At 40.7% G+C, this 26,573-nt stretch overlaps 3 protein-coding genes across 7 annotated transcripts in view; 2 read left to right on the plus strand and 1 right to left on the minus strand.

Moving 5' to 3' along the window:
- LOC119019652 (rasGAP-activating-like protein 1) overlaps positions 1 to 9,996 on the minus strand; it is a 25,878-nt gene extending 15,882 nt beyond the window's left edge. For 2 of the 5 annotated variants that reach the window (XM_037098435.1, XM_037098439.1), the window contains exons 1-12: positions 9,854 to 9,996; positions 9,326 to 9,636; positions 8,977 to 9,033; positions 7,087 to 7,200; positions 6,631 to 6,692; positions 6,203 to 6,214; positions 4,408 to 4,537; positions 3,775 to 3,856; positions 2,893 to 3,033; positions 2,650 to 2,741; positions 935 to 1,052; positions 607 to 760 (exon numbers count right to left, since the gene is read on the minus strand). In XM_037098435.1, coding sequence (XP_036954330.1) covers positions 607 to 760; positions 935 to 1,052; positions 2,650 to 2,741; positions 2,893 to 3,033; positions 3,775 to 3,856; positions 4,408 to 4,537; positions 6,203 to 6,214; positions 6,631 to 6,692; positions 7,087 to 7,200; positions 8,977 to 9,033; positions 9,326 to 9,390 — 1,027 coding nt within the window. In that variant the 5' untranslated portion in view covers positions 9,391 to 9,636; positions 9,854 to 9,996. Of the gene's footprint in view, positions 1 to 606; positions 761 to 934; positions 1,053 to 2,649; positions 2,742 to 2,892; positions 3,034 to 3,774; positions 3,857 to 4,407; positions 4,538 to 6,202; positions 6,215 to 6,630; positions 6,693 to 7,086; positions 7,201 to 8,976; positions 9,034 to 9,089; positions 9,290 to 9,325; positions 9,637 to 9,853 lie in introns of those variants that run through there. The other 3 variants (XM_037098436.1, XM_037098437.1, XM_037098438.1) reach the window with 3 other exon arrangements.
- dgcr6 (DiGeorge syndrome critical region gene 6) lies at positions 9,988 to 12,630 on the plus strand. The gene is made up of 5 exons (XM_037098444.1): positions 9,988 to 10,337; positions 10,477 to 10,637; positions 10,863 to 10,963; positions 11,410 to 11,550; positions 11,715 to 12,630. Exons 1-5 carry the CDS (start codon positions 10,234 to 10,236, stop codon positions 11,790 to 11,792), a joined length of 585 nt encoding a protein of 194 aa, XP_036954339.1. The 5' UTR covers positions 9,988 to 10,233; the 3' UTR covers positions 11,793 to 12,630.
- Positions 12,631 to 13,454: 824 nt separating this feature from the next.
- slc7a4 (solute carrier family 7 member 4) lies at positions 13,455 to 24,331 on the plus strand. Its single transcript, XM_037098442.1, has 5 exons — positions 13,455 to 15,022; positions 16,656 to 17,719; positions 18,611 to 19,317; positions 19,578 to 19,686; positions 21,663 to 24,331. The coding sequence occupies exons 2-5, from the start codon at positions 16,738 to 16,740 to the stop codon at positions 21,875 to 21,877; spliced, it is 2,013 nt and encodes a 670-aa protein (XP_036954337.1). The 5' UTR covers positions 13,455 to 15,022; positions 16,656 to 16,737; the 3' UTR covers positions 21,878 to 24,331.
- The last annotated feature ends 2,242 nt before the right edge of the window (positions 24,332 to 26,573 follow it).

Consider the following 26,573-nt stretch of genomic DNA (forward strand, 5'->3'; position numbering starts at 1 on the left):
CAATTCTCCAAATCAATGGTTTGGTTCTGACAGCAATTTATTGTTGTTGTTGATACAAATTACTGGTATGAGAATGAAATGTCTTTAATCAAAAAGTAAAAGCAAACAGATGTCATCACCATTTTAGCCATTGTGTAGCGCACATATGGGCTTGATTTTGTTGGGCCACATTCAGACTCAAGCATTTATTTTGTGTTATTTAGTTGATCATTCAAGATAGATTAACATTACATATTGACTTCACATAAATTAACTGGCAAAAATAAATACACAGATTATAATGAATAAAATAAATTAAAAAACACTTTTAACACTCTAAAGCCTAGTCTACATTATTATGTATTATCAGATGTGTGTATTTATTAGCAGCCCCTGAAGGCACCATGTACTGTGCAGTCACAAAAAGGAGAAGAATGTATTTTTTTTGCAGGCTTCTGGGGTCAGGACTAACAGTAAACAGTTTTTTGACACGTTACGGTGAGTCAGGTTAAAAGTGACATTAAAAGAGATTAAGTTATGATGCAGCAGTGTCCCGGGTTGGACGTTTGTATTGTGGATGTGATGTGGCTTTGGCTGGCGGTTATAAAATTGTTTTTTTAGTCTTACTGGTGTGGTTGACCTCCCGGGTGTTAAGATAATCCAGGAATGGCACCACCAAGCCCTGGCCCAGATAGATCTTCACCAGGGTCATGGCTACATCCTGCCGGCTCTCGACCGTGGTCACCTCCTCCAGCATGGTCAGCGCACTGCTGTCCTCCACCTGGTGAGAAGCAAGACTGAGGTCAAACGAAGACACACTGCTGACTTGGACAAAGAGATTTTCTGTCACCTGGAACCCCCACAGAATGAATGAACCAGGCTAAGTCGAGATAAGTGTGGATTAAGTCAAGGGAAAGTTTCAGCATTAGTAGTGAAGAAGAATGGTGATGCTGACCTCTGTGGGGGAGATGACAGACTCCACCAGAAGGTGAATGAGGGGCTGATAGTACACTGACGGCAAGATCCGATCCTCCACCAAACGCACCTTCAGTCGCAGAGCCCCCAGCTTGCCACTGGCGACAGAGCAAAACCACCACAGAGTAAGAAAAGAGATTTTCTGCACAGACTGATCTTATCATGGGGTAAGTCTTCATTTAACATAAGCTGGAAGAGGAGGAAAGATGCCAATCTGAAAGAAGCCATAGAGTTTATGTGGGAAAGGTGCACTTTTCAACAAACACAAAACCCTAGATTACTTTGTTTTTCTGTTAGTTAGACACTTGATTATCTTTGCATTAGTTTGACTTTAGGGATGGCACAATTCTTAAAATTCCAAATTTGATCTGACTTTCAACTTTGAGGTCACGCTTCGATTCTTTTGATTGAAACTTTTTTTTCCAGCACAGACAGCTATGCATCAGGATTTTGTGACCTTATGTGACTATGAGGAACTTTCAGTTTTTGTTAATTCTCGTGACCCTTTTCAACAAAAGTAGTACGACCCCAGTGCCTACTCGAAAAAAACATCTTTGCTAGCATGTGCTGGTGGCGCGAGAATTTGAAGAGGTAATGTATTCATATGTTTTTTTTACATGTGATCGGACCCGAGCACAGGCATTGATAATAACTATAGAAAAATTGTAGTCTCATTTGGTGTTAAAGGTAATTTAGAATCATCAGAGGAATAACAAGACTGTTTCATAAACACTAAAAAGTTCCTCGTAGTTAAAATCTACATATGGTTTTATCCTGATAACTGTGATGTACATTTTTAAATTCCTATTCAAAAATGTCAAATAACAGCTCCACTTTATCCTGGAGGCTTTTTTCAGGTTAAGTTTAGGGAAGTTCAAATCCTACTCACCAATTTAAATATCTCAGAGTACAATAAAAATAACACCCTTCTTGGATTAATTCAATAAACAACAACAGATAGAAACCTGGTTTGTTACAAAGTTTGTATTCTGAAACCTGTCACAAGTAAACGCTCTTCCCACAGGATCTCTGAAAAAGATAATAAACCCAACAGTCTCCTCTGGTCAATTGATCGTCTTTGTGAACACAGGATACGTGTCCAGAAGCACTGCTAAAGGCTACTGGTATGATAACTGTTTTTTTTCTTTGGGTGTGCACAAATATGTGGAGGAGGAGAGAGAAAAATATTGCGAGAATTGTTGATACCAATTTTGATTTTAAAAATTGAGAGATTTCCATCACTTTTCTGTTTAGAAACAGAAGAGAGAGAGTCCTTACATAAAAAAACAGTGAAAAAGGTCTGTTCAAACTTCTTTCAAAGCCAACACACTTTCGTTACTTTGGCAAAAGTAGGTCTCTAACCAGCTTCTACTCCCCTAATTAACTGTGAGTCACTTCCTGATAAACCTTTGAGATTCACTTTACTTTGACGCCATCCTTTAGCATTTCACTCAGCTCCCCTTTGTTCTAAAATTATCGCAAGGAACAGATGCTGTCAGAGACCTGGCGCTACACCTGTGAATGGTCTTTGAAAAGCATGATAGAGAGCATGGAGAGGAACTGATACTTTCCTTGAGTGCATTCTAAAACACTGTGTGAATACTGCTGATCAGCCTTAAAGCAAAATTCTTGACTCAGTTGTACAAACACACAAACTAACCACATTGAACAAACAAGCACACCCATAATCCTCACCCAGCGTCAACCTCATTGTTTCCCAAGGGCAGCAAACGAAACCAGCCCTCTAACAGAGGTGTCTTGTGCAAACAAGCAAAAGGGATTTCCACCTGAGGAAATAAAGGACAAACAAGGATATAGTACCATGGAAAAAAAATAACTTACTAAAGAACTGACAGCGGGGAAATTGTACTGTGCCGTCACAATCAAAACATGAAATCTATGAAATATAGATTATTACACCAATTGTGGCATCCTCACCTTTCCAAGAAAGTCATTCTTGCCCACCATGTCCCAGTCCCAGACTTCCACGGTCACACTACCCTCCTCGCTCAGCTCCGCTGGGTCCAGCTCCAGCTCCAGGGTCTCTCCCCAGTGAGGGAAACGGGTCTTCTTGATAATCTAAAACCCAGCAGGTTGGGCTGTTAGGAAGCCCTAAAACAAGATCTCTCTTCACTAAACTTCACAACACTAACATGAAAAACAATGACAGACATTGACACTATCATACAGCCATCAGTTAAAAATGGAAGAATGTGTACTTAAAGGAACAGTTCACCTAAAAATTAAATTTCAGTCACAAGCTACTCACTGCCATGCAGATGGAAATGTGAAATGTGAAGTTCTGTATCTACATTTTTAGAGGTTCACAACATAACACTGTTGCAGCAATCTCTGAAACAACTGAGGCAGGTGGGGGCTAAAATAAAAATAAAACATAAAATGCCTCTATAATTATAGTGCAAGTTGTCAGAAGCCCCAAGATCCCAAATTGACTATCTAAGACTATTTAAGATAAATACTGATACTAAAACAAAGATTATTTACATGTTTTTAAGCTGAATCCTCATTGTAGCTGTTAAAATAACAATGTTAACCATGAATGGGGTGTACGGACCTGGATAACGCTGGTATGGGTTCATTTTATGTTCTTCTAGTTCATAAAACAAGTACCCATCTACTTCGGCGGCTGTTGTGAAGTTGCAGAGATGTTTTGTGGATTACTAAACTTCACCTGACTATTTCATTTGCGTGCGGTTGAGTAGATATTCATAGAGCTTTCATTTTTGGGTGAACTGTTCCTTTAAGGTTCTGCTGAAACCAACACATACTGTCCATTCACGCACATACTGTAGGGCTCACCGAGGTCTCTGCACTGTGGTTGTTGAAAATAACTCTTCCAAATGGATCAGAGGTTCCAGAAATGTCTCTCGGAGCCAAGTCTCTGCGGGTATCACCAGATCAAAAGACATCAGAAGGGATCAATACACTACAAACCTCAACAAGCTCCTGGTGCCTGCTCTGGAAATTCAATTAATTATTGTGGGGCAGCAGCAAAAAAGCAAGACTTTCCACTTGACCTGATCCTTTCAAATTCACATTCATCAGATGCATGTCTGAATCACGCAGTGTCAAACCCTGATTGACATGCTCATTAGTGCCCTGCCTGAGAGGGAGAAACTGTAGCCTGGGATGCACAGATGGGGCAGTGAGCGGTGCGATAGTGGCAGTATGACTCAGAAGGGGAGTGCGGATGCCTGCAGGGTGATGGCGATAAGATGTCAGCACAGAAGCAGTGACGGCTCCGCAAGGATTCAGCGACAGAAACTTAACTTCTGACTTATTACCAATGAATCATTTGGACTACATGTAAGATAAATGATAGTTTTATCCATTGAGACTATATTTGCGTGTGCCATCTGGTCAAGAGTTATCTGTAAATGTTCTCATTTCCTTGCAGCTGAAAGAATTTTAAATCTCACAGTTTTATGTTACCTGGCTTCAATGACTTTACACCGCAGGCTGATCTTCTCTGCATCTTTCAGCAGCTCCAGACTCAGGTGGATCTCTCCCTGGACTTCGTCATCAGGGTCGACCCTCGTCAGGTTCACCCAGCTGTCTAACCCTGACCACAGCACACAGAGATGTTACTGGTTACTTGGTTCATCAACTAATCATTTCAGTGTAAAATTATGCATAAATTCTCAAATTAGAGATATCCTCTAGCAGAAACTTTTAGAAAAATAATCTGCAACTTTTATCATGATCACTTAAAGTTCCAGCTCCTCTGTTGGGAGGATTTGCATCATTGTGGTCTTATTAAACAATAAACTATGAATTTTAAGAATATGCTGTGTTGATGGGGAAAACAAGCAATTTCGAGACATCACTGTGGGTTTTAGAAAGCTGCAGTGGGCATTGCATGTGTAATTAATTAACTTAATGATCATCTTTACATATTTGGGTAAGTACATATTCTAAAATAGCAATTTCTTAGCAAATATCCTGGCAAATACAAGACAAGGTGAATTCACAGTCAAAGAAAAGCCTGCAGTACAGTCCTTGATAGTCTGAACAACATGTAAATTACATTGCAGTCATGCTGAATTCAAAGTGTTCTTTTTTCTTCACTTGAGAAATAGCAGACACAAGCTGGGATACAATGTCAAGGCCAGACTGTGAGAAGACTCCTGTGAGGGAGTAACTGACTCAGTACCGCCATGTAGCAGTTAATCAATGGAGTGAAGGCCACACCAGGTGGCTCTCAGGAGAGAAGCATCAGTGCATGCATCAAACATAGTCTGGTAAACACTTTGGGCAATCTAATAAAATTGCAACATCACCACAACATACCATGTTTTAAAAGCTGCGTGTCTGGCCAAGACAGTGCAGAAAGTGCTAGAGTTCATGCTGAGGTAAATACTGAGTCATTTCTTCAATGTTTAAGGCTTTATTAGAGAGCCAGACATTAAATGGTTTGGAGCCATTTTAAGTACTTTGGTTGTTCTGCTCATTTTACAGCGCTGTGGGCCTCCACACAATAGGAAGGTTTATGGAAAAAAAAAAAAAAAACCTTTGTGCAGACAAGAGTCATCAGTGTGAGTGCTGATTTCATTATATTAAATTTGGGCCAATGTACTTGTTGGAGCCATTTTTTGTTGTTTTGTTAAAGAACTACAAGACGTCGATGTTTGACTTTTTCTGCAATCCCAGTGCGACCTTCTTAAGTTTCACAAGTCAGTGTCAACAAGCATCATTTTATTATCCATGAAGTGAAGTGCAGTGTGACTGATTGAATCTCAGCTTCTGTGACAGGGCTGTCAGTAATGTAGATAAACCTTAAGAACATCTATAGGGGTGGAATTTCAGCTTACTTCCATATTATATATCTACAACGCATAGGCGCAATGCTGCATTCAGGTGCTCCTCCGCTGGTCTCATTTCCCAAGTACAGGAGTTATTCTTCCAATTTTGGTGTGTGCCTGTGTGTCATGTTGGAATGTGGGAGCAACATGGATGCAAAAAGAGAAGTTGATTCATATTTAATCACTCAGACTGTTTAAACAAGTTGACAGCAAAGGAAGGGCAAAGGAAATGACTATTAGGAAGAGAGTGACTATACAGAATACGAGTTTGGTAAAAGTCTCCATCAACCCAACGTTTACTTTCGTCCACCATGTTTCAGACATTTCGAGTTGGTGTTCCAACTTGAGAGAGAATTTTTCCCACTCGGAAATACATTTTCCCAATCATTCAGACAGCACATGAGCGCACGGTAAATATCACTTACTTGCTGAGTTGGCTTGATTGATGATTTAGGTTTGGGTTGCGGCAATGGGAGTAAGTGAAAAATAAAACTCAGTGTGATGCATGATTCAAAAAACTTTAGTATGTGCATCCAGAATATTCAAAATAACTATTTTCATTCCTCGTATCACACACACTTATGTCTGATTATAATAAAGGAGGATGTACTGTGATTGTGACATTTATACTCAAACTGTGACGCTTTGTAAACAAAACAAACACAATATGGCTCCTGGACCAATTAAATGTGTGAGAGAACTCTAAGAGACGTTCCCAGAGTCTTAAAAACAACTTCTCTCCTCAATCACTCAGACCTTTGACTCGCTCAGAGGACGCCATGTATGTTTAACCTCTAAGCTTTGGTCATGCGCCCACCGTCTCAGAGACTGATGAAGATCGGTTCAGTCTTACCTTTAGCTTGAGATCCAATGGCGTCTTTACTCAGAGTTATCTTTCCAATAACATCATCGTGGCTGTGGAACAGATAAAAGAAGAGATCATGAGACAGAGGCGTTTGAAAATACGATCAACGTTGTTTGATCTTGTTGGGGTTACATGAGGTGAATCTGAAGACAAGCTGATTAGAGAACTGGTGGTCACGAGAAGAGGAGAAAAAAACAACCCTTAATCACTCGGTCTGGGCGACCATCTGCCTGATGATGTTTGTTTATTCAAAGCTTGGTGTTTTTCTTCCCAAAACATTTGAGATGAACATGAGGTTTTGACCATAATATATCAAATCATAGGCCAAGCTAAGAAAACACTCCTGGCTTAGATGACTTTAAAACAACTGCCAAGCTCCATCAGTCAAAACTTGGGATTGAATAAAATGGAATGATATTGAGGAAACTTCGGATGACAGTTTACCCAATCGTGTCCTCGTCCATGACGTGAAAGGACAGTGAGTGGAACCCCATGGGGAGGTGCAGGGTGTACTCTTCACCCCAGAAAGGATTCAGGTTCTTCCATACAGTGGCGGTCCTGAAAAGAGAGGTTTAACCAGACCTCACATGAATGTATGCAACAGTAGAGTCCATAATGGCACAATTGTACTCGTGAAAGCAGGATAAGCCCTCACTTCCCCACTTTGTAAGCGTGCCTGAGGAAAAAGGTTGGCGGAAGTATTGATACTTTTTTCTATTGAGTGATGCTTTTTCAATACCACGTGTTGTGGTATAATATGACATCTGCTTTCGACAGCGATCGAAAGTATCAGAGCTATAAAAAAATGAATCAATACATTTTGTACCAAAGGCTTTACAGATACCAACATTTTTCTGTACCAGCACTGAGTGCAGGTTGCTAATTAAAAAGAAAACATGAAAAACTATTCTATTTTGCATGATTTTTTCCTTATATTTGTTCCGGTATCATAAGAGATATGGAGTTATAATAGTAGCATTGTACACAAGGGACAAAATCAAAAAGCTTTTTCTGACTTTTATCTGAACTTTGCTTTTTTGTGAATTTCACGTGCTTGGCCCTTAATAAGATTGAATTAAAACATATTGACAAATGTCCTCTTTAGTAGATCTGCTTTCAGCATTGTGACTCATGCTGCTTAGCAAACAGGCAGTGCTTCATTTTATGGCACGAAGTGACACAGCGGTAAAGAATCACTGCTCTACACTGAGGTCAAATGTCCTTCTTAAAAACTATTGCAGCCTCTTTATAGGATCCAGTCAGTTTTCTGGACACATCACATAAGGCTCTTAAGGACTCTGTTGAAGCCAAAAAGGTTCAGAGGACAAGAACATCAATACATTTTTATGCTGACTGAATGCGTCTATAAAACGAAACAGAACAGGCACTGACTACCTGGTCAGAGTCTTGTTTAACTATTCCTGATATTTTATTTTTAAAACATCTAAATTAAAAGAGAAGGGTTTTACAGAGAGACGTGACTGTATTCCTTAAAAGAAGGTATTGGGAAAAAAATCAATGCAGATCATAAAGATTTTAAAGAATAACCTACAATCTGAACAATTTCCGAACCCTGTATTGTTGCAATAAAAACCTCTATACCACCTATTTCTAGGAGCATCCTGTAATAATTATCTCTCAACACCATCTACCAGCCACATCATCCATGAACATCACACTCAAGGAGTCAGTTGGCCAGTAAGCAGGCACACCACAAGTACAAGATAATTAGTGTGAGTGTCTGCAGTGAATCATGGTGCCGTTTTCCCTCATGACGCCAGATGGAACAATAGCCACTGAATTTAACCCCAACAGCAAACGGGTTTTTTTTTCTTTTTTTTTTTTTGGTTTTCCTGGAGAGAAATCTGGCCCGGCTGTCACACAGCACAACCTGGAAAACGAACTGTACTGTAGCTGTGCTGTGTTTGAATAATTTGGAGGATGAACTCATCTGTACTTTTGCACTCAGACACCTCTGAACTCGTGTTCTCTGCTCCCAGCATTCTCCTTGCTTACACCAGGAGCTCCCTGCAATAATTGATGCAGCCTCGCCATGGTTACCTGCGGGTGTTTAAAAGGCCAGACCGGTATCAGGTTCTCCGCGCCGTGGGCACCAGCACCACTGATCATACGCACTCCAGCCTGGTTTACATGTGCGGAGTAGCGGGGGCACAGTCACACGCTCAAATAATGCAAATACCTCACCCGGGGTGAACATACTCGATAAAAGACAGACGACATCTTCGAACTGTCGCTTGATAAAAAAAAAAAAAAAAAAAAAAAAAAGAATGCTTTCCGTGCGCTTATCTTCAATTGGAATCAGAGAGAACTCACCTGGCCACAACTTCATTGTCGACCTTAACAATGCAGTATGGATCGCTGGTTCCGGAGCTGAAGATGACGAGAAAATAGAATGAGAATGATAAATATAAGCATAGTCAATTTACCTGCTTAATGTGCTTCATTTTACGTCTCCACGTAAGCCCAGGTCAATTGCAGTGGGTAGACCCGACTCTCTCACCTAGAATTCATTCAACTATGTCACAGGAATGCAGCCTGACCAGGAAAATGGAGGCTTAACTTTTTCTTCCATCCAACTAACCTGATGCATTTAGACAATGTTGATGCTGCCTGATTCTGAGACTTGAGCACAAAGGCGCGTTGCCATTCACAAATTACTTACACGTCTTTGGCGGGGAGGTTCCTGCCCTCGACAATTCTGAAATACAGAGATGTGTTTCTGGCCATTTTGAGCGGAGTGAGCTATTAATCCAGGTCCTCCTATGTTCCCATACGCGCTCTTATAAACAGCGGTCTCCCCTCTGAGTTTTCTTCATTTCGTGGCACCTTCAGCGCGTGACGGCGCGCAGCCCACCAGTAGCGCGCGACACAGGCGCGCATGCATCCATCCCTGTCAGTGCGGCAGGTCGAACACTGTGGGACACGATGCGGGAAGATGTGCGGGCTTTTAGCGACGTCCGACCTTAAGCAGCTCTTTTTAAACAGAACAAATGTATGAATGATCAGAAACGTCAATTCTCACATGAACATGATCGAATATATGGCATTTACACCAGCACCTGAAATGAACTGTTTTTATATTTGATATCGTTCACAATCTGTCTGTGACTGCTGCTGTTGCCTTTTCAAATACGATGTCGTACAAGAATTACATTAGTAATCTGTAATCCCCGTAAATGTATGGTCATACCTGGTAAGTGTTTGAGCCTCTGGAGCGTCTCTTCTTAGATAATAGGCGCCATCTGGCGAACACACCAGGCTACTTCAAGCGCCATTACAGACAGGCATCCACACGGGCAGCTACTTAGGGGTCCTCATCGGAGTGAATGGAAGCTAACAAACAACGAACAAACCTACAGCTTAAAATATATCACTTTCTTCATATTAAATTGGTTTAGAAAATGGGACCGTGTTTTGTTAACTTGCATACATTAGTGGAATCAAACTAGTCTCCATTAAATACCATCTTTTTAGTTTATGAGAACTTTTAACTCTAGAATATTTAAACTAGCCCATACTTGTAGCTAGCTAGCTAAATGTTTCGGTATACTCATCTTGTCAGTCAAGGAGATGGATGGTTATCCCGGAGTCAGTGGTGGTGATTCCACAAAACAACAAGAGAGACATTACTACCTGTTATCTGAACTACAGACTTTAGTCAAAGATTTACCAAGGTAATGTCTCCTTACCTTCATGGAAGACTTCCTTGACATAAAATCAACAGAAGTAGCTATATAAGTAAGCTAATTGACCCAGTTTTTCCTGGACGTGCGTTTATAAACATACCTTGACGATGTCTTTCTCCATGTTCAGCTCCTTCCAGCAGCGCCTCTCCTACAACACGCTGAGTGACCTGGCTTTAGCGCTCATAGATGGGACTGTGTATGAAATTGTGCAGGGGCTCCTGGATATTCAGCACCTGACTGAGAAAAATCTATACAACCAGAGGCAGAAGCTGCACTGTGAACACCAAGGTTCGTGCTCTTCGGAACTGTAGATATGGCGCGACTTGTTGCAGCACGTCCCAAGAAGCAAGTCCGTGCCTGTTATCTGAATAACTGCTCAGTAGAACCATTCATCATCTCAAAACAAGACCTATACGAAGCACCGAACGTGTTTCTTGAACATGCCCTCAGTGAAAATGCATGTTTCCAACTTTCAGTGTGATGTTTGACTGTTCATATTTCTTTTATGTGTAGGACTAAAACAAGATCTTACACGGAAGCACAAAGATGCTCTGCAGTCATGCAAGTCTCACAACCTTGCTCTCCTCAAATCAAACCAACAAGCAGAACTAGAGGTAAGGCATTGAGATGCTGATACTTCTCACTGAAGGAGTTGTGGTTATTCCCATTAGAGCCCTCCCTCTATATATACTTTTGTGGCAGATGCCAGCCCCTGAATTGGGGAGTAGGACAGTGTTATTTCAACATTTTTGACTGGTCGCAGATGTGGTCAAACAATCAGTATGTAACAGTGATGGGATATTTTAAAGTTTAATTTGAATTTCTGTAATGACTGGTGCAGTGAAATAGTAAACTTAATTGGGAATTCAATAATTGTTAATGATCCCCAGCATCTTTTTCTGCATCCTAATTTCCCTTTAATGAGTTTTATATCAGACTACATGTATTGCACTATATATCAGTTGGACTCCAATTTCCATATGCCTTATGGTTTTCTAACATTTGTGTGTGTGTGTGTGTGTGTGTGTGTGTGTGTGTGTGTGTTTTGTTTTTTGTTCAGGCTCTGGAAATCCGTGTGAAAGATGAACAAAGAATGATGGATAAGAAGATTGTAGCGGAAATGGATCAAAAAGTGATAGACCAGCAAAACACCCTGGAGAAGGCTGGAGTCCCTGGGTTTTATATCACCACTAATCCTCAGGTTAGCATCTGCATCATCTACTTTAGTACTTTAGTAGTTTAATGTATACTAAAACCATAAAAGGTAGCAGCACAAAGAAGGCATGCACTTGTGATGCAGACAGATGTCCAGCAGGTGGCGACGTGTGTCTTAACTAATTGCTTTATCTGTTATGTGTTACACAGGAGCTGACAATGCAGATGAACCTCCTTGAATTGATACTCAAGCTTCAACAGAAGGAGACACAGTCTGGAGTCTTTTGAGAAATTTTGCCAAAAGAGAAGAAAAAAACATGCAATGGCCACAGACTGCATGCTCACATTTCTGTAATAGTGAGATTCAATGTGACATTGTTTTCTTTAACAACATGCTCCCCAAATGTCTATTGCTTGTGACATTCACCATCAAAACATGCAGGAGAAGGCAGGTTTTTGTGCATAAAGAAAGACATCTCTAGTCCTGGAAGAGTGCAGTAGCAGGCTGTTGCAACAGAGATAACAAAGCACTTAAATGCCGTGTCACATATTGTGAAAATAGGAAGTTGTGGGAAGACACACGGCATGTTTAAGCAGAGTAATGAAGCTTTCAGGCTCGCCAGAAAGTACGAGGTTGGATGTGTTACTGAAGAACGCAGAGTTATCTGTAGTTGGATTTAGTGTGAGATGGTGTCTCTGTAAAAGCCTCCTGATGCATGTGGAAATGCTGGCACCATTTTATGGGGGAAATTAGTATTTTATTGCTTAGTGTGTACACAGAGATCCAACTCTGAGCAGCAGTCATGCGCTGACATCAGTATTAAAGCTGAACTTTATAACGTTCCACATTTGCCATGCTGTGATGGTGAAAGTTGTTTTGGAGGGTTGTGTACAACCTGGTGATGTAAATCAGCCACCAGAAACATGAAAATAGGAGCAGCTTCTGTCAGCCTTGGAATGTTGATTTTACATGTTAAAACAGAAGCATGATGTAAAATATGTCAGTTCCAGTTACTGACTTTTTTTGGAGCAGACATTATGGCCTTATTTATTTGAAAGGTATTGGGATACATTTCCTACATTGTTTTCTATTTTGATTTTTACAACTATTGTTTATAATGTTTTTTTTATCAGTTTGTTTCAGTTGTGTTGGCACTAAAGAGGCAAATTAAGCCTCTTTATGTTTTACATTGATTTTTTTTTTTTTCAAAATGTCAGTGTTGGTTAATGCTTACAGTTCCATTTAAATAAACAAATAAGCAACAATCTAATGATATGATATAGGCTTCAGTAGGAACAGTAGCCTTAAATCTTTGTATGTCTATTACAAGCATGTCTGTTTTTTTAAAAAAAAAATCTTCTCTCAAAATGTCTTTTGGGAATAATTTTACACAGTTTCTTCTGTTATCAGTGCTGTGAATCATCTGCAGTTCAGTACGTTGTGTAGCACTGTGCTCCAAGTTATTTCACTGGCATGCTGCCAATGCTCAACACTGCATGTAGCCAATTAAGACGTGCACCTGTTCATGGGTAGCTACATCAGTTATCTATGGTCTTTATATGTATTGGCTTATCATCTTCATTTAAAAGATATAGCTTTAGGATTAGAGTATTTTCTTTAACACTACCAATCCCAGACCAGTTGTGTCTTAAACTGAGACGGATATGTTTATTTAATCCCAGCGAGACTCTAAGTTCTTCGGTATATTTGTCATGGTTATGCTTAAATGGTCTAGAATGCTACTGCTAACCCTCTGATCAGGTCCAGGTGTCATGTCTTATCCATCCTCTCCACACACTGCTGACAAAATATAAGACTTTTATGATCACCCATAAAGGCTCCAGGGTCAGGCACCTTACAACATTGTGATTTACAGTGCTCACGTAGCTCCGCTTGACCTCTTGTGATCAGTGCTTGCCTCTATTTATGGACGCGCAATCCTGGGATGTAATATTTTATTTTTGTATAAATGATATTGGTTTGTCACTTTAACTACAAAAACACTGAACAAGTAAAATGTTTTGATACTTGAACCTAAGTTTTTCCAATTTATGCTACTTTTCACTCAGATATAAGTAAGTACATTAATCTAACAAATTACTTATGATTATCTTATTAAATATGATGAGCTCTTGTGGATTAATGCTCCCACATGTCCTCACAGGAGACTTAGGTTAGACCTGAGATCATCATGTAATGAAAAGTATGATAAAACTGTGAACATTACCACAACAAACTTACAGAGAGTCCATGGAGTCGCAAAAAACACATTCTTTTATCAATGCACATGTGAAAATTAGTTATATACAATAAATATCAGTCCAAAATATCATCAGCTGGATATTGGGAAATGTATAATATCAGACATTTGCTTGAAATGATGAAATTCTAACCGATAAATACAACCAATAATATGAAGCCAAACTTGCACCTGAGCAACACAGTGTCGACTATAGGCCCAACAAGTTCACAGTGTGGACAGTTTTCAGTTTTTGTGGGAGGCAATTCAACTGTAATTTGAAACACGTGCTGCTAGTTATAAAACAACAAACTTTAGTAGAACTATGGAAAACTGAATCCTCCATTTATACCCTGTGTGTATCAACTACAAGGAACTTGAAATAAATACATACAATAATTCAGTATCAGCCAAGAGAAACAGGTCATTCTTGGAATTGGCTAAAAAAAATCCATGTTGTGCATCCTGAGAACAAATCTCTTGTGTCTATATATTTAACACCCACAGCTCCCTAAAGATGTATATAATCTTTAGAGCTCCACAATTGAATACTCTAAAAGTGGCCATTTTGCACAGTGAGTTTACTTTTGACACTATAATTTGGAGGTAATAGGTTATCTTTTATTCAAGTAGAATTTAAAATGCATGACTATCTTAGAACAGAGTTTTAGTATGCTATGAAAGGTGCACAGTGCAGTTTTGGGGAAAACATTTTAATCAGAAGAGAAAAAGATCTTTATTGACGGAGCAAACCAGATAAACACATTGTTGTTGTTTTCATGACTGAATTAGTAGAATAAACAAAATGACCTTCTGGACAACAATTGTATTCGATTTTACTGCATTATTAGCTCATCAATATTCTAACTATTAAAACTCTGAGTTTGAATTTCTTGCCCCTTCAGAGTACTTTTACTTGAGAGACCTTCTTCCACATCAGGCATGACTGTTTTCACTCACTTAAGCTGCTTACCTAACTTATCGCGCGCAATGGGCAAGATTCTCAAACATTTGTATTCAGAGACCTTACAGTCAGGATCTGGGGACCCCCTGTGGGACCACCGGCTCCAGATAATCTGCTGTGTTACGGGGTGGGGCGCATGTGGGAAAGCCCTCTGGACGGGCTCATCGCGGTGCCTGCGCCTTTAAGAAGCAGCCCAGGCGGTGCGTGTTGGTGTTCCTCCTCGGCGCACCTTCTGCTCCATCACCAGACGAGGATGCATCCCGGCAACTTCTAACAGCGGCGATACCTGCAGCACGCATGAGAGACGCTGAACGGTAAAAGCCATCATTTTGTCTCTAACGCTACAACACGTAATGTCGGGGGGTCTTTTTGCTCTGACAAAGGGAATCCCGTTAAATGATCACACTCGCCTCACGATTTAAAACTGCGATATCGCTCTGCGCTCTCAGGTCGTTCAGGGGAGGAAGCGTAACGCAACAACGAGCCTGTGTTTTTGCGTTCCGTTTCCATTTTGTAATCTATTATTGATCAGGTGTTAAAACGACGCCAATCCTACTGGTCGCCTGTTTGCGCGGCTCTGGCGGCTGTGCGGTCTTCGATACACACAGAAACGAGCGTAGTGTGGACGTGTGCTGTGGTTGACGGCAGTGGGTTTATCTCTAGAGGGGAATAAAGCGTTACGTAATTATGACGGAGGCATCCTGTTGTCGCCATATGCCTGGTGAGGGCAGGAGTCGGATGTTGCGCCAGGAGGATGATTTCTGCTCCTGCAATACAGATCGAATATTATATCGGCAGTTATGCATATCGTTAACATCATCCACCGTGACTGTATTGGAGGCTTTTATTTTATACATGAGCGCACCGGATACCCTTTAGATGACGTGGACCGGCCCTGAGCCGCACATCAAGGCCTTCATGCAAAATCTACTGATAAAGTGATGGATTTGATTGTTTCACATGACGTTATACAATTGAAATATCCCGTTTTGCCATTAATCAAAAAGCAAAATGTTACCTCAGCACTGGTGTAATAACAATATTACATCCAATCAAATGTGTATTCATGTCTTTATGTTATGTGAATCAAAACACTTTTGAGCGTTACTACTGAACATTCACCAGTTTAATCACTCTGGCTCATTTTATTTTTTCTGATTCAAGCTTCTTAAGTGTGAATATTTTTTTGTTTTGTTTTGGGGTTTTTTACTTCTCTGTGACTGCAAACTGAATACCTATGGGCTGTGGATCACCTTGGGCTTTGGGAAACCTTGGGCTTTAATTGATTAAAATTGTAGTATGTGGTTTTGGAGAGGAAACTCAAACTCAGTCTCAAAATTCACAGTATTAATGAGGTGATAATACAATATCAGAAAAAAAAAAGTATCATTTCCCTAACTGAACAAACAAGCTGTCCTCAGAGGAAAATAAGGTCCTCAGGACAATGTTTGAATCTAGGGAGGTGGCAGGGTCCGCCAAATATAAACAGCAAGTAAAACGGTGTGAGATTGTCTTGTCCTTTAAAGTCAGTTTGTTTATTCTGTTTATTCAGTCATGGAAACAGAGAGAGTTTGTTTATTCGGGTTGTTTAAGATCTGACAAGATCTTTCTTTTCTAATTTAAATATTTTCCCAAAACTACACAATGCACAATTTATTGAGAAATATAGCCTTTCTAGTCTTCATTGCTTTCATTGCATAGACTCCAAGGAGGAAGCAAAAATGTCCTTAAATATAGAGGCCAAGCTGTTCTCTGTCCAAATTGGCTTAGTATAGATTGGTCAGGAAGATCTTTTGTGTAGAACATTTTAAGCTGAACACCAGACCTCACCCATTGTCATGTCCCACCATCATTCTGTGTTTCCTGGATGTGGAGCAGGTTTAATAAGTCTGGCCACATGAACCTGCAGCAGCTGTTCCTCTTCTGATGTCCACCTTTGTCTTGCAGGTCAGCTTCGTAGACAGGTAATGGATCCAGTGAGACGGTTTTAACAACTTCCTGCCCAGCTGGCCTGTCTTACTCCGTAGCTATGGCAGCTTGCCCGAGAGGCTGCACCCCAGCGGTGCGCCTTTGTCAGAGACTGAACCGACTCAAGACACTGGATGATGACATGATGGCCACATCGCTGAAACGCTGCCTCTCCACCCTGGACCTGACTCTGATGGGAGTTGGGGGTATGGTGGGCTCCGGGCTTTATGTCCTCACTGGAACAGTGGCTAAAGACATGGTGGGGCCTGCTGTCATCTTATCCTTCCTTTTTGCGGGTTTCGCTTCACTCCTGGCCGCCTTTTGTTATGCAGAGTTTGGAGCACGCATCCCCAAAACGGGATCGGCCTACATGTTTACCTACGTCTCTGTGGGAGAGATCTGGGCCTTTCTCATCGGGTGGAATGTGATTCTGGAGAACATGATTGGCGGCGCTGCTGTGGCACGTGCCTGGAGTGGCTATCTGGACTCCATTTTTAACCACGCCATCCAGAACTTCACAGAGACGCACGTTATGCAGTGGAACGTGCCCTTCCTCGCCCATTACCCAGATATCCTTGCAGCAGGGATTCTTGTCGTTGCCTCGTTCTTCATTTCTTTTGGAGTTCAAGTGTCCTCTTACCTTAACCATATCTTCTCCATTATAAGCATGGGTGTCATCGTTTTCATCCTGGTCTTTGGCTTTATGCTGGCAGAACCGGCCAACTGGAGCCAGAAAGAAGGAGGTTTTGCACCGTTTGGACTCTCTGGAATACTGGCAGGCTCAGCCACATGCTTCTACGCATTTGTGGGCTTCGATGTAATTGCATCCTCAAGCGAGGAGGCAAAGAATCCGCAGAAAGCGGTTCCCATTGCCACGGCGATCTCTCTTGGATTGGCAGCCACAGCTTACGTCCTGGTCTCCACAGTGCTCACACTAATGGTGCCCTGGCATACACTGGACCCCAACTCAGCTCTGGCTGATGCCTTCTTCCGCCGTGGTTACAGCTGGGCTGGAGTTATTGTGGCAGTCGGTTCCATCTGTGGTGAGTTCACTAACTAAAATTGAGAAGCATGATTTTAAGAGGACGTTTCAAGCCATTATCGGATATACCTATTACCTGCACTGCTATTTATCCATCTAGAGTGTTTTGGTGTGAGATGCAGAGTTTTGGAGATATCGACGGTAGAGATGTCTGCCTTCTCTCAAATGTAATTGAAGTACATGGCACTTGGCTTGTAATGCTCAAAGCGCCAAACAAATTCATCTGAGACCAACCCGCAGACTTCGCTCTGCAAGCACTTAGCTATTTTCTTTCCTGCCGAACTGCACCGTATCACCACGCAGGAGATAGCATTCGTCTACTGATGGATGAGAGGCTTGTGTTCGGGACAGTGCAGGATGTGAACATTAATGGTATTCTACTCTGCTGATCTGCAGAGTTGGCAAAAGTACACACATTCATTACTCAATGAGTAATGATACTTGTGTAAAAAAAAAAAAAAAAGACTGATAAAAGTACTCCCTCTCTTTTTTCGACTTGTCACTTTACATTATATGGTGATATGTACTAATATGCTGAAATCAGTTTTGAGATGTTGGGAAGGCAAAATAAAACTAATCAACACTTCCCGTCAAACTCATTAAAACAAAAGTAACAAGCCTGTTTTGGAAGTGTAAGGAGCGGAAAGATATTTATGTTCAATTCAAGACAGAGAGGACATCACCATCACTGATGTCTCCAAAACTCAACAGCTTACATCAAAACAATCTAGATGGATAAATGGCCCTACAAATTAAAAGGGATAACATGTATTTTTTTTATTTTGGCCTGAACTGTCCCTTTAAATGACTGTTGTATGGTCGTGCCTTATGTTTGATCAGTGCATATATTTTGACTAATGTTGTGATGATGACCTTCTCTTCCCATGTCTAGCCATGAACACTGTGCTACTCTGTAATCTCTTCTCCCTGCCTCGGATTGTCTACGCCATGGCGGAGGATGGCTTGTTCTTCTCCTTTTTCTCCCGGGTCAACCCTGTCACCAAAGTCCCTGTCAATGCTATACTGGTGTTTGGGATCCTCATGGCCACCATGTCTCTCATCTTTGACCTGGAGGCCTTGGTTCAGTTTCTCTCCATCGGCACCCTTCTAGCGTACACCTTCGTGGCGGCGAGCATTATCGTGCTGCGCTTCCAGCCCGAGAAAACCAGCGACAAAGGGACCGCTTCCACATCTCCTAACCCTAATGCTGAGCCTTCCCCTGCCCCCTCTGAGTCCCAAAACATAACAGAGGACAGCGGGGAGCTGAAGCAGTACGAGTCCTTCTCTGACAAACTCCAGCTGGTGGAGAGGCAGAAGACGGCAGAACGGCGCGGGGTTGGCCAGCTGAAGGCCTTCTGGGAGCCGTACCTGGGCAGGCTGCTGGGGGACTGTGAGCCGGGCGAGGTCGTGGCCTTCTGCGTGCTGACTCTGATCGTGAGCTCCGTCTCCCTCTGTGCCGTGTTGGAATTCGGGCAGAAACAGCTGCAGCTGCCACTCTGGAGCTTCACGACGCTGCTGGTGATTTTTAGCTTAGCGTTTGTTGCCAGCTTGGCGCTCATATGGATTCATGAGCCACAAACAAACAGCAAAACATTCCAGGTGAGCTCCTTGATGGCATTACAGCGATTAACCAGTACTGTGTGTCATGTGGTGAATGAATGCTGCCAACTTCCACTTGTAGTTTGGTCAGTGAATTAACTTGCTCCTTGTAACTCGCTGTCCTGGCAGGAGCGCACAGTGTACAATTTGCTCAGCTAAACAATCAACCTCAATTAAAAGGAAACATATGTCAAAACCAACTGTCATGAAAACCACATTAACCATGGCTGAAGTATGACCAATGCTTTTTTGCTGTATAGGTGCCCTTGGTTCCACTCACTCCAGGTGCCAGCATCTTAATTAACGTATTCCTCATGATGAAGCTCAGCCCTCTAACCTGGATTCGATTCACCGTGTGGATCGCTGTAGGTAAGAAACCACCAGGAGTGAGGCAGAAAACAAGTGGCTGAAGAGAAACGTGTGTAGAGTAAATGTTTGTATTGTATGCACTCGGTAAACAGCTTCTGCTCTAAACTAAGCAGGTGGTTAAGGTAAATTTGTGTACTTAACAGTGGACTAATACAAAGTGTAAAGTTAGCAATAGTATCAATACTTGGATACTTTTGCAATACTACATGTTTAAAATTAGACAATATCTGCATGCACTGAAACTATGAAAAAACTACTCTACAATCAAAATTTCAACTGAAGACTGCACAGATATTAACATGATTACAAATGTGTTTGTATGTGCTCACTGACAACCTGCTGTACCAGCAGCACAGGAGGCTGTCTGCCTCCTGTTGCTAGTGAACTAAATGTACGTGAGTGTTTCATCATCAGATTAAACATTTTCTGTACTCCGAGGGAACAGAGAAAGTTTTTCCCTTTTAGTCAGCAACCCTCTGAGGGTGGTGGTCAGACAGCGTTATTGCCCTGTCAGTCGGGGGGGGGGATCACTGGGGAAACATGATTAGCTGCATTAGCTTAAGGCTTCTCTGGACCAGTAAGCCATTTAAACACTGCTGTCAGCCTGCACCAAGTTAACAAGATGCACCAGCACGGAATATAACACTTGACAGGGCTCCAGGCTAGGCTCTTTTCCTTTCCCTAGAGAAGACGAAGAGACGACTTGGCTACTTATTTCCCATAATGGCCACCAGAGGAAAAAGAGAGACATTCATTCATTCAAATCAGAGTTTTGGTGGAGTTAAAGCCAAGTAATCAATATCACACTAGAGTAAACCCAAACTGACAAAAGAACTGGATTTCATTGACTTAATATAAAGCTTGAGATATGCAGTGGGTTTCTTTCTTTTGTAGCCATGGCTCTTGGAATGGAATTGTTGGTCTGTCAGTCAATGGCCTGATGGTATGTTGTTGCTCCATTTTGGTGCAAAATGTAGACACCTACTCAACAACTACTTTACAACAATTTGATGGATTACAATGAACTTTGGCACAGACATTAATGCTCCCCTTCAGGATAAACTGCATTAACAGATGATCGTCCAAAATGAAAAACTTATGACGCTCCCATCATCCTCCACTCTAATGTGTGTTCCCTGCTGATTAGCTCACTGTGGCATGCCAGCACAGATGTTGTTGTCTTCTTTGTTTGTCGTTTTTAAAACCAGGGAATGAGTTCAATGGGTTTTTCGAATAGGTCTTCAGTTATATGCCAGAAATAAGTTCTGTAGTTGAAACTTAAAACTTAAATCATGCTTTGAAGATCACGGAAGTGGCTGTTCACCTGTGAAGATCATCTTGTAAAAGAAAACTTGTGTTTTTGACTTGTGTTTGACACAGAGTTAATTTCAGATGATATTCGAAAATCCAATGGAAAAATCAGATAAGCTTTCTGACAGGGGACCAGGGCGACGTTAACTACAGGGTCAGCCTATAATAATGCTTCATCACACCACTCTATACTCCAAAGTCTAATTGAAAAATCCCGTAGGCTATTTGTCTTATCACAACTTTGTTTTTCGTGCTCTGAGGTATCATCTGATGTATTTTCCAGTAAATTATTACTGCTGGTGACCAAATGAAACGCACTGTTCATATAATTATGAACATTTTAGGAAATATTTTGGGTAATATAAGCACACAGCTGAACAACATATACATCAAGGTCTGGTAATTTTGTAGACATTTGAATGCAGAAATGTTACGTATCTTTAGTATAAGCATGTCAGTGTTGTCTTTGTGAGCATGTTAGCATGCTGAATTTAGCATTAAGGGCATGTTGACCTAACACAAACACATTGATTTTGCCCATGGAGAATAGAAAATGAACGCCATCAACATTTCACTATAACCAAACCTTCTCACCTCAGTACAGCATACCCACATTTAATGTGTGTCCCTGCAGTTACAAGTGTTCGGGGCTGTGTCTTTCCCAGGTCTCTTTGTGTATTTTGGCTACGGGATCTGGCACAGTAAGGAGGGCTTGAGGGAGCTGCAGCCCAAAGACATGGCCGCCCGGTACGTGGTTCTACCCAGCGGCAGCCTGGTAGAGACAGTGCAGTCCGTCCAGCCTGAAGGACAGATGGATTCGGCGCCCCACATGAACCCATCCGACGACTTGGCAGCTGAGGAGTACACAGGAAAGAGATGATGTGTGACCAATCATAGTCAGTACTACTGCCTGGTATTATCTGTTGTCAGCCACTCATACGCTGTACTATTACTTGTGTACTCTTTGTAGCTCACTCCCTTTAGCGTGTGACCAGCCTGCCACAGTCTGTACTCGTTGCTCTGCAAATGTAAGCACACCACAGAGTGGGATGCACGCTCTCTGTCTCAATGTGAAGCATATTTGTATATCTTGTAATACTCGAATGTACAGTAGAGAGCTTTATTACTGTCCCGTGAACTCCTCGCATCAAAGTTGTGTTATATCCTTTAAGACCAGCTCTTTTCTTGCGACCTTGCCAGTTTGTCAGATCCCACATGGTTATAGGTTATATATCTGGTGCTTTTTTTGTGACAAACTGCACTTTCAGTGGAAGATAACCCATGACTTTTTTGTTGCTTTGGAAAAATATCATTTTGAGTAAATTAAGAATTAGTTTGTTGCATGTTTTGTTTTTTTAAGTTAATAGAGGAATGCACAGACTTTTGTGAGTTTACATTTTTGCCTTTTTCTTAAATTCTTCTCCTCTCAGAGCAACAGACCTTGATCATTTGGATCTGTTTAGTCCATGTTCCCTTTCTGCCCTAAGTTTAGTGGTTTATTTAACTCCATATTCTAACATTTGAACATATGTATTTATTTTTCTATTATCACTATAGCTATTCTGCTTTTATACAGTTCTAATTAGCTCAAATTTTTTCTGAGTTTCCTTTTTCTGCCATTCTCTTTTTTTCTGTCACGTATCTTTGTTAGATGTTTCGCATGTACCTCTATTAGTCTTCATCAGCGTTTTGTGTTCACCTTTTAAGTGGCTCAACAACAATTCAGTGCTTCGCTTAATCTCCTAAATCCCGTCCCATGACCCTGTTCTTTTTTGTGTCACCGATCTTGTTCCCGTGCAGTCTTTTCTCACACACATTTAAACAGCAGCCCTCACTCCCCCCCTTTACCCTGTCGTCATGAGATTAGAAATGAAAGCACACAGATTATTGAGCTTCATAGTCATATGACTGAGAGATGATAAGATAATTGGACGAATTAGGATAGCACAAATCAATGGGAATCTTCACACAGGGTAGATTGCTGTCAGGCAGACAGACATTGGTTGTCACGTTAAACCTGGGATGTGCTTCATCTCTCTGAGGCCTCTGTAATCCCGGCAGATTTGCAGCAGTCCCTGTCGCCAGTCTGCAGCCTGACCCAGATTAAAGAAAGGCACATATGTGAACGCTCACATTATACAGATAACATTCCCAAAGCCAACACTTGCAGACAAAAATGTCTATAACGGAACATAAGGCTTTAGATTTTATTGACAGGTTAACATATTTAAAAAGATGTTTTTTTTTATTCATTTCAGTTTGTGTTTGCATGTATTACATAATAAAACCAATGGCCTTAAACATGTTGTAGTCAATGCAGACTAAATTCCAAAGTTAAAGGGTAACTACAGCAATTTCACATATTAAGATATTTAAACAGGTCTTGGGGAGTGCAACTGCATATGTGAAAAAAGTACTGTAAAATCAACTGGGGCTCCAGGGGAAGCTGCATGTAATTGGATAAATTGCCCCCACTGTGTTGCATTGTGGGTAGTGTTGGCTATAGTTCATTGGTCTGGACTGTTCGACTTATTGCGGACAGTTTAAAAGCACAGTAAACAGTAGAAACAGAGATAACAGCCTTTTTTGTTCCACACATTTGTCTTCCTTTTCCTCTAGAATTTTGTTGCACACTTGTTCAATGACAATAAAAGGATTCTGATCCAAAACATAGCTACTGTTTTCCCACAATGCACCTTATCCACTGAATTACATCACTGGAGTAAATGTATCCGATTACATGCAGCTATCTCTAAAGCCACAAAGGGTGTCATACTACTTTTTTCTCCAAGTCCCCGAGTCCTCCCTGAGTCCTATAAAGACACTTTGAGAACTGTGTAAAATTGGTGGAGTAACCCTTTAAAATAATCAGTCTTTATGATTTAATTGTTTCATTTATTTGTCTGTTTGATAAAAACTCCTACACAGGACTTCATGCTTTCTGATTATTAAACCAAAACACAACATGGAAGAGAATGTACAGTTGGAGGCATTTTAGCATGATTTCAAAAAGGAGTCAGGTTCAATAGAATTTTGTACAACTTTGCACATTGAAAATTATTTTGTGTCATAGTTCTGCTTTTGATATCGGAGCCAGTGCAGATATTGATCCTGCGGTGCTTTTTTTTTTTTCTTTTTTTTTTTGAAAGCTGAACTTTCTCTCACCTCTCTCTGTGTCTTTTTCATGCCAGGAAGCACAGTCATAAATTATCCACTTCTTTTCTTACAATAGTATTGTACTTGCACATCAGGTTTATCTTTCTGTTATCGTGTATGTCTGTATCAAATGCAAAAGACTGTGTTATAGATTAAAAATAAATGTTTTGAAGCAGCATTTACAAAGATCTAAATTGTGGACTAATGTTACTGCAGTATTGCCTCAGGACATCACAGTAGTCAGGAAAGTTGTTTCAGGAGGTCTCTACCTCACGCTGTCTTTAAGCTGGGCCGTTTACAGGGTGTTCGTCTCGACTTGGCTTGGTTCTGTTTGGTAATAAACAACCAACACACTTACATATCTACAGTAAATATTCACAAAAAGAGGAAGAAGTTGTGGAAGAAGAAGGACTGATGCTAGATGGTAACTCTACATTCGCAAAGACTTGTTTCTTTATTGTGCACTTCGTACAAAAGGAAACACTGTGGTTAAGATCTGGTTAGGAAATCACTTGTTAACGGTTAAGGAAGGGTCATGGTTTGGGTTAAAAAAAATCCCTCTGGTAAGAGAAAAAATGTTTTTTTTTATTATTTAGACTGAAACCCAGACACAATGTACATATAATGAAATGAATAGATATAGTAGAATGGCACTCGGTAGACCGTGTACCTCCGCCAAAGCCCTTCAGTCCCATTTAATTCAATCAAATCCAATATCAAACTTGCCTTGTAACACTCTAAATTTCAAAACATCCATGGCTGATTTATCATAAGTTAAATTTACCAGATCAATGATCCCTGCCAAACTGTACTCATAGACACCACCCATATATGTCTGAGTTTTTTCATCAAGATCCATGCTGTATTCCTTAAGAGATCCGCACCAAAAGTCAGTGTGTCCCATTCTGGATGGAATGGAAATCTGACTTAGTAGTTGCTGTTTTTTAGTCCACCTTACAAACTAACCAACAAACAAATGTTCACAGTTCCTTGGTGGAGTTCACAAAATGAACTGTGTATTATGCAGAACATCTTAAGAATTAAAGGGGATAAAAACACTGAAAGTGAATTGATGGAGCTGTTCTCACGATGGCCTGGGTTGCTCATTTCCCTCATTACAGAGTAACATAAGAGTTTGCAGATCCTATATGGCTCTTGTTGCAGATCTTATTTCAACAATTTTCTTAAAACATGACATGCAAAATGATTTATTACTCAGTATAGATATGTATAAAGATTTTTTTAATTGGCATATCATCTTATATCATTTGCTAAACTGCTCTAATTTTTTGACTCCCACACATTTAATATCCAGGTCCAGTCAATCATGACTGGGTTTTCTGGTATTATGCCTATGCTGGTCTCTAATGACTTGTTGCTAAATACTGAACCCATATTAGCAGTTAGCATTTATCATTTATAATGATTTAAAATGTTCTATAATTGTGATATAAATGTAGCATATGATCTTATTTTATAGAATCTGCCTCAGATTGTAGCCTTTTGCTGCTTAGAAGGATCATGATGGTAGAAATGATATACATAATCAATGACATGATTATGACAATTTCCTATTTTTCTAAAACCATTTTCCTCAGTTAATATTTTTTAAACCAGCTCCTACAGTGTAGATTTTGTCTCACCCAGGACAATAACATTTCTCTCTTCATCACACTTTTCATTTTAATTTTAGAACAGACATGACTCATCTTTTACTCAGCCAATGTATTACATAATCAAAAGTTCATTTTTTAAATAACTGTCTTTATTGGATTGTGAACATAAGAAGCATTTACTGAATAACTGGGCTTGTAAGTGTTTAAAAGGTGTATCCTATATTTGCTGCTCGTGAATAACACCACTTAAATGCCATAGTGAAGTGTAGTGCTGATATAATGTTATCTGGCATCCATGCCACCAAGTGAAAGATCTTGACACTAACTCCAATTACATGCTTGATGACACAACTGTGTATAGTTAACCCAATTTAGGGATTAACCCTCAGGTCACGAGCTGTCATTAAAGTGAATTGAATAACAGATCAGGTGCTCATTCAGGTCGTATTGGTGAGAGATCTGAGTGAGGACGCTTAGTGATGTAAATCAGGTGTTTGTAGTTAGTTTCCAACTTATGTGTCCTCATTTACGCGTCAGGTCTATAAAAACACGGATACAAAAACAAATAAGGATGTGTTTGACAATGACAGCTCTGACACAAGCTCAGGCTCCTTATTAGATTCAGATTACACAGCTCACGACGACTCAGATTACCACTGCAAAACCTCATGTTGTGTTGGCAAATACCAAAACGAGAGAGGCGTCAGCTCACAATGATCTGCAGTGTGTGTGATGTTGGTGTACTATTGAGGATTTACTGATAGATTATCTTGGAGGGACTGAAATAAAAAAGTCTGTGGTGAT

This window comes from Acanthopagrus latus, chromosome 5 (genome assembly GCF_904848185.1).
Source record: "Acanthopagrus latus isolate v.2019 chromosome 5, fAcaLat1.1, whole genome shotgun sequence".
Taxonomy (NCBI): Eukaryota; Metazoa; Chordata; class Actinopteri; order Spariformes; family Sparidae; genus Acanthopagrus; species Acanthopagrus latus.

Excerpts from the sequence above, each read along its gene's own strand:
- dgcr6 (XM_037098444.1), top strand. The coding sequence starts at position 10,234 with ATGGATGGTTATCCCGGAGTCAGTGGTGGTGATTCCACAAAACAACAA. Across the intron at positions 10,964-11,409 it reads ACCAACAAGCAGAACTAGAG|GCTCTGGAAATCCGTGTGAA; the intron begins GTAAGGCATTGA and ends TTTTTTGTTCAG. Across the intron at positions 11,551-11,714 it reads ATATCACCACTAATCCTCAG|GAGCTGACAATGCAGATGAA; the intron begins GTTAGCATCTGC and ends TGTGTTACACAG.
- slc7a4 (XM_037098442.1), top strand. The coding sequence starts at position 16,738 with ATGGCAGCTTGCCCGAGAGGCTGCACCCCAGCGGTGCGCCTTTGTCAG. Across the intron at positions 17,720-18,610 it reads GGCAGTCGGTTCCATCTGTG|CCATGAACACTGTGCTACTC; the intron begins GTGAGTTCACTA and ends TCCCATGTCTAG. Across the intron at positions 19,318-19,577 it reads CAAACAGCAAAACATTCCAG|GTGCCCTTGGTTCCACTCAC; the intron begins GTGAGCTCCTTG and ends TTTGCTGTATAG.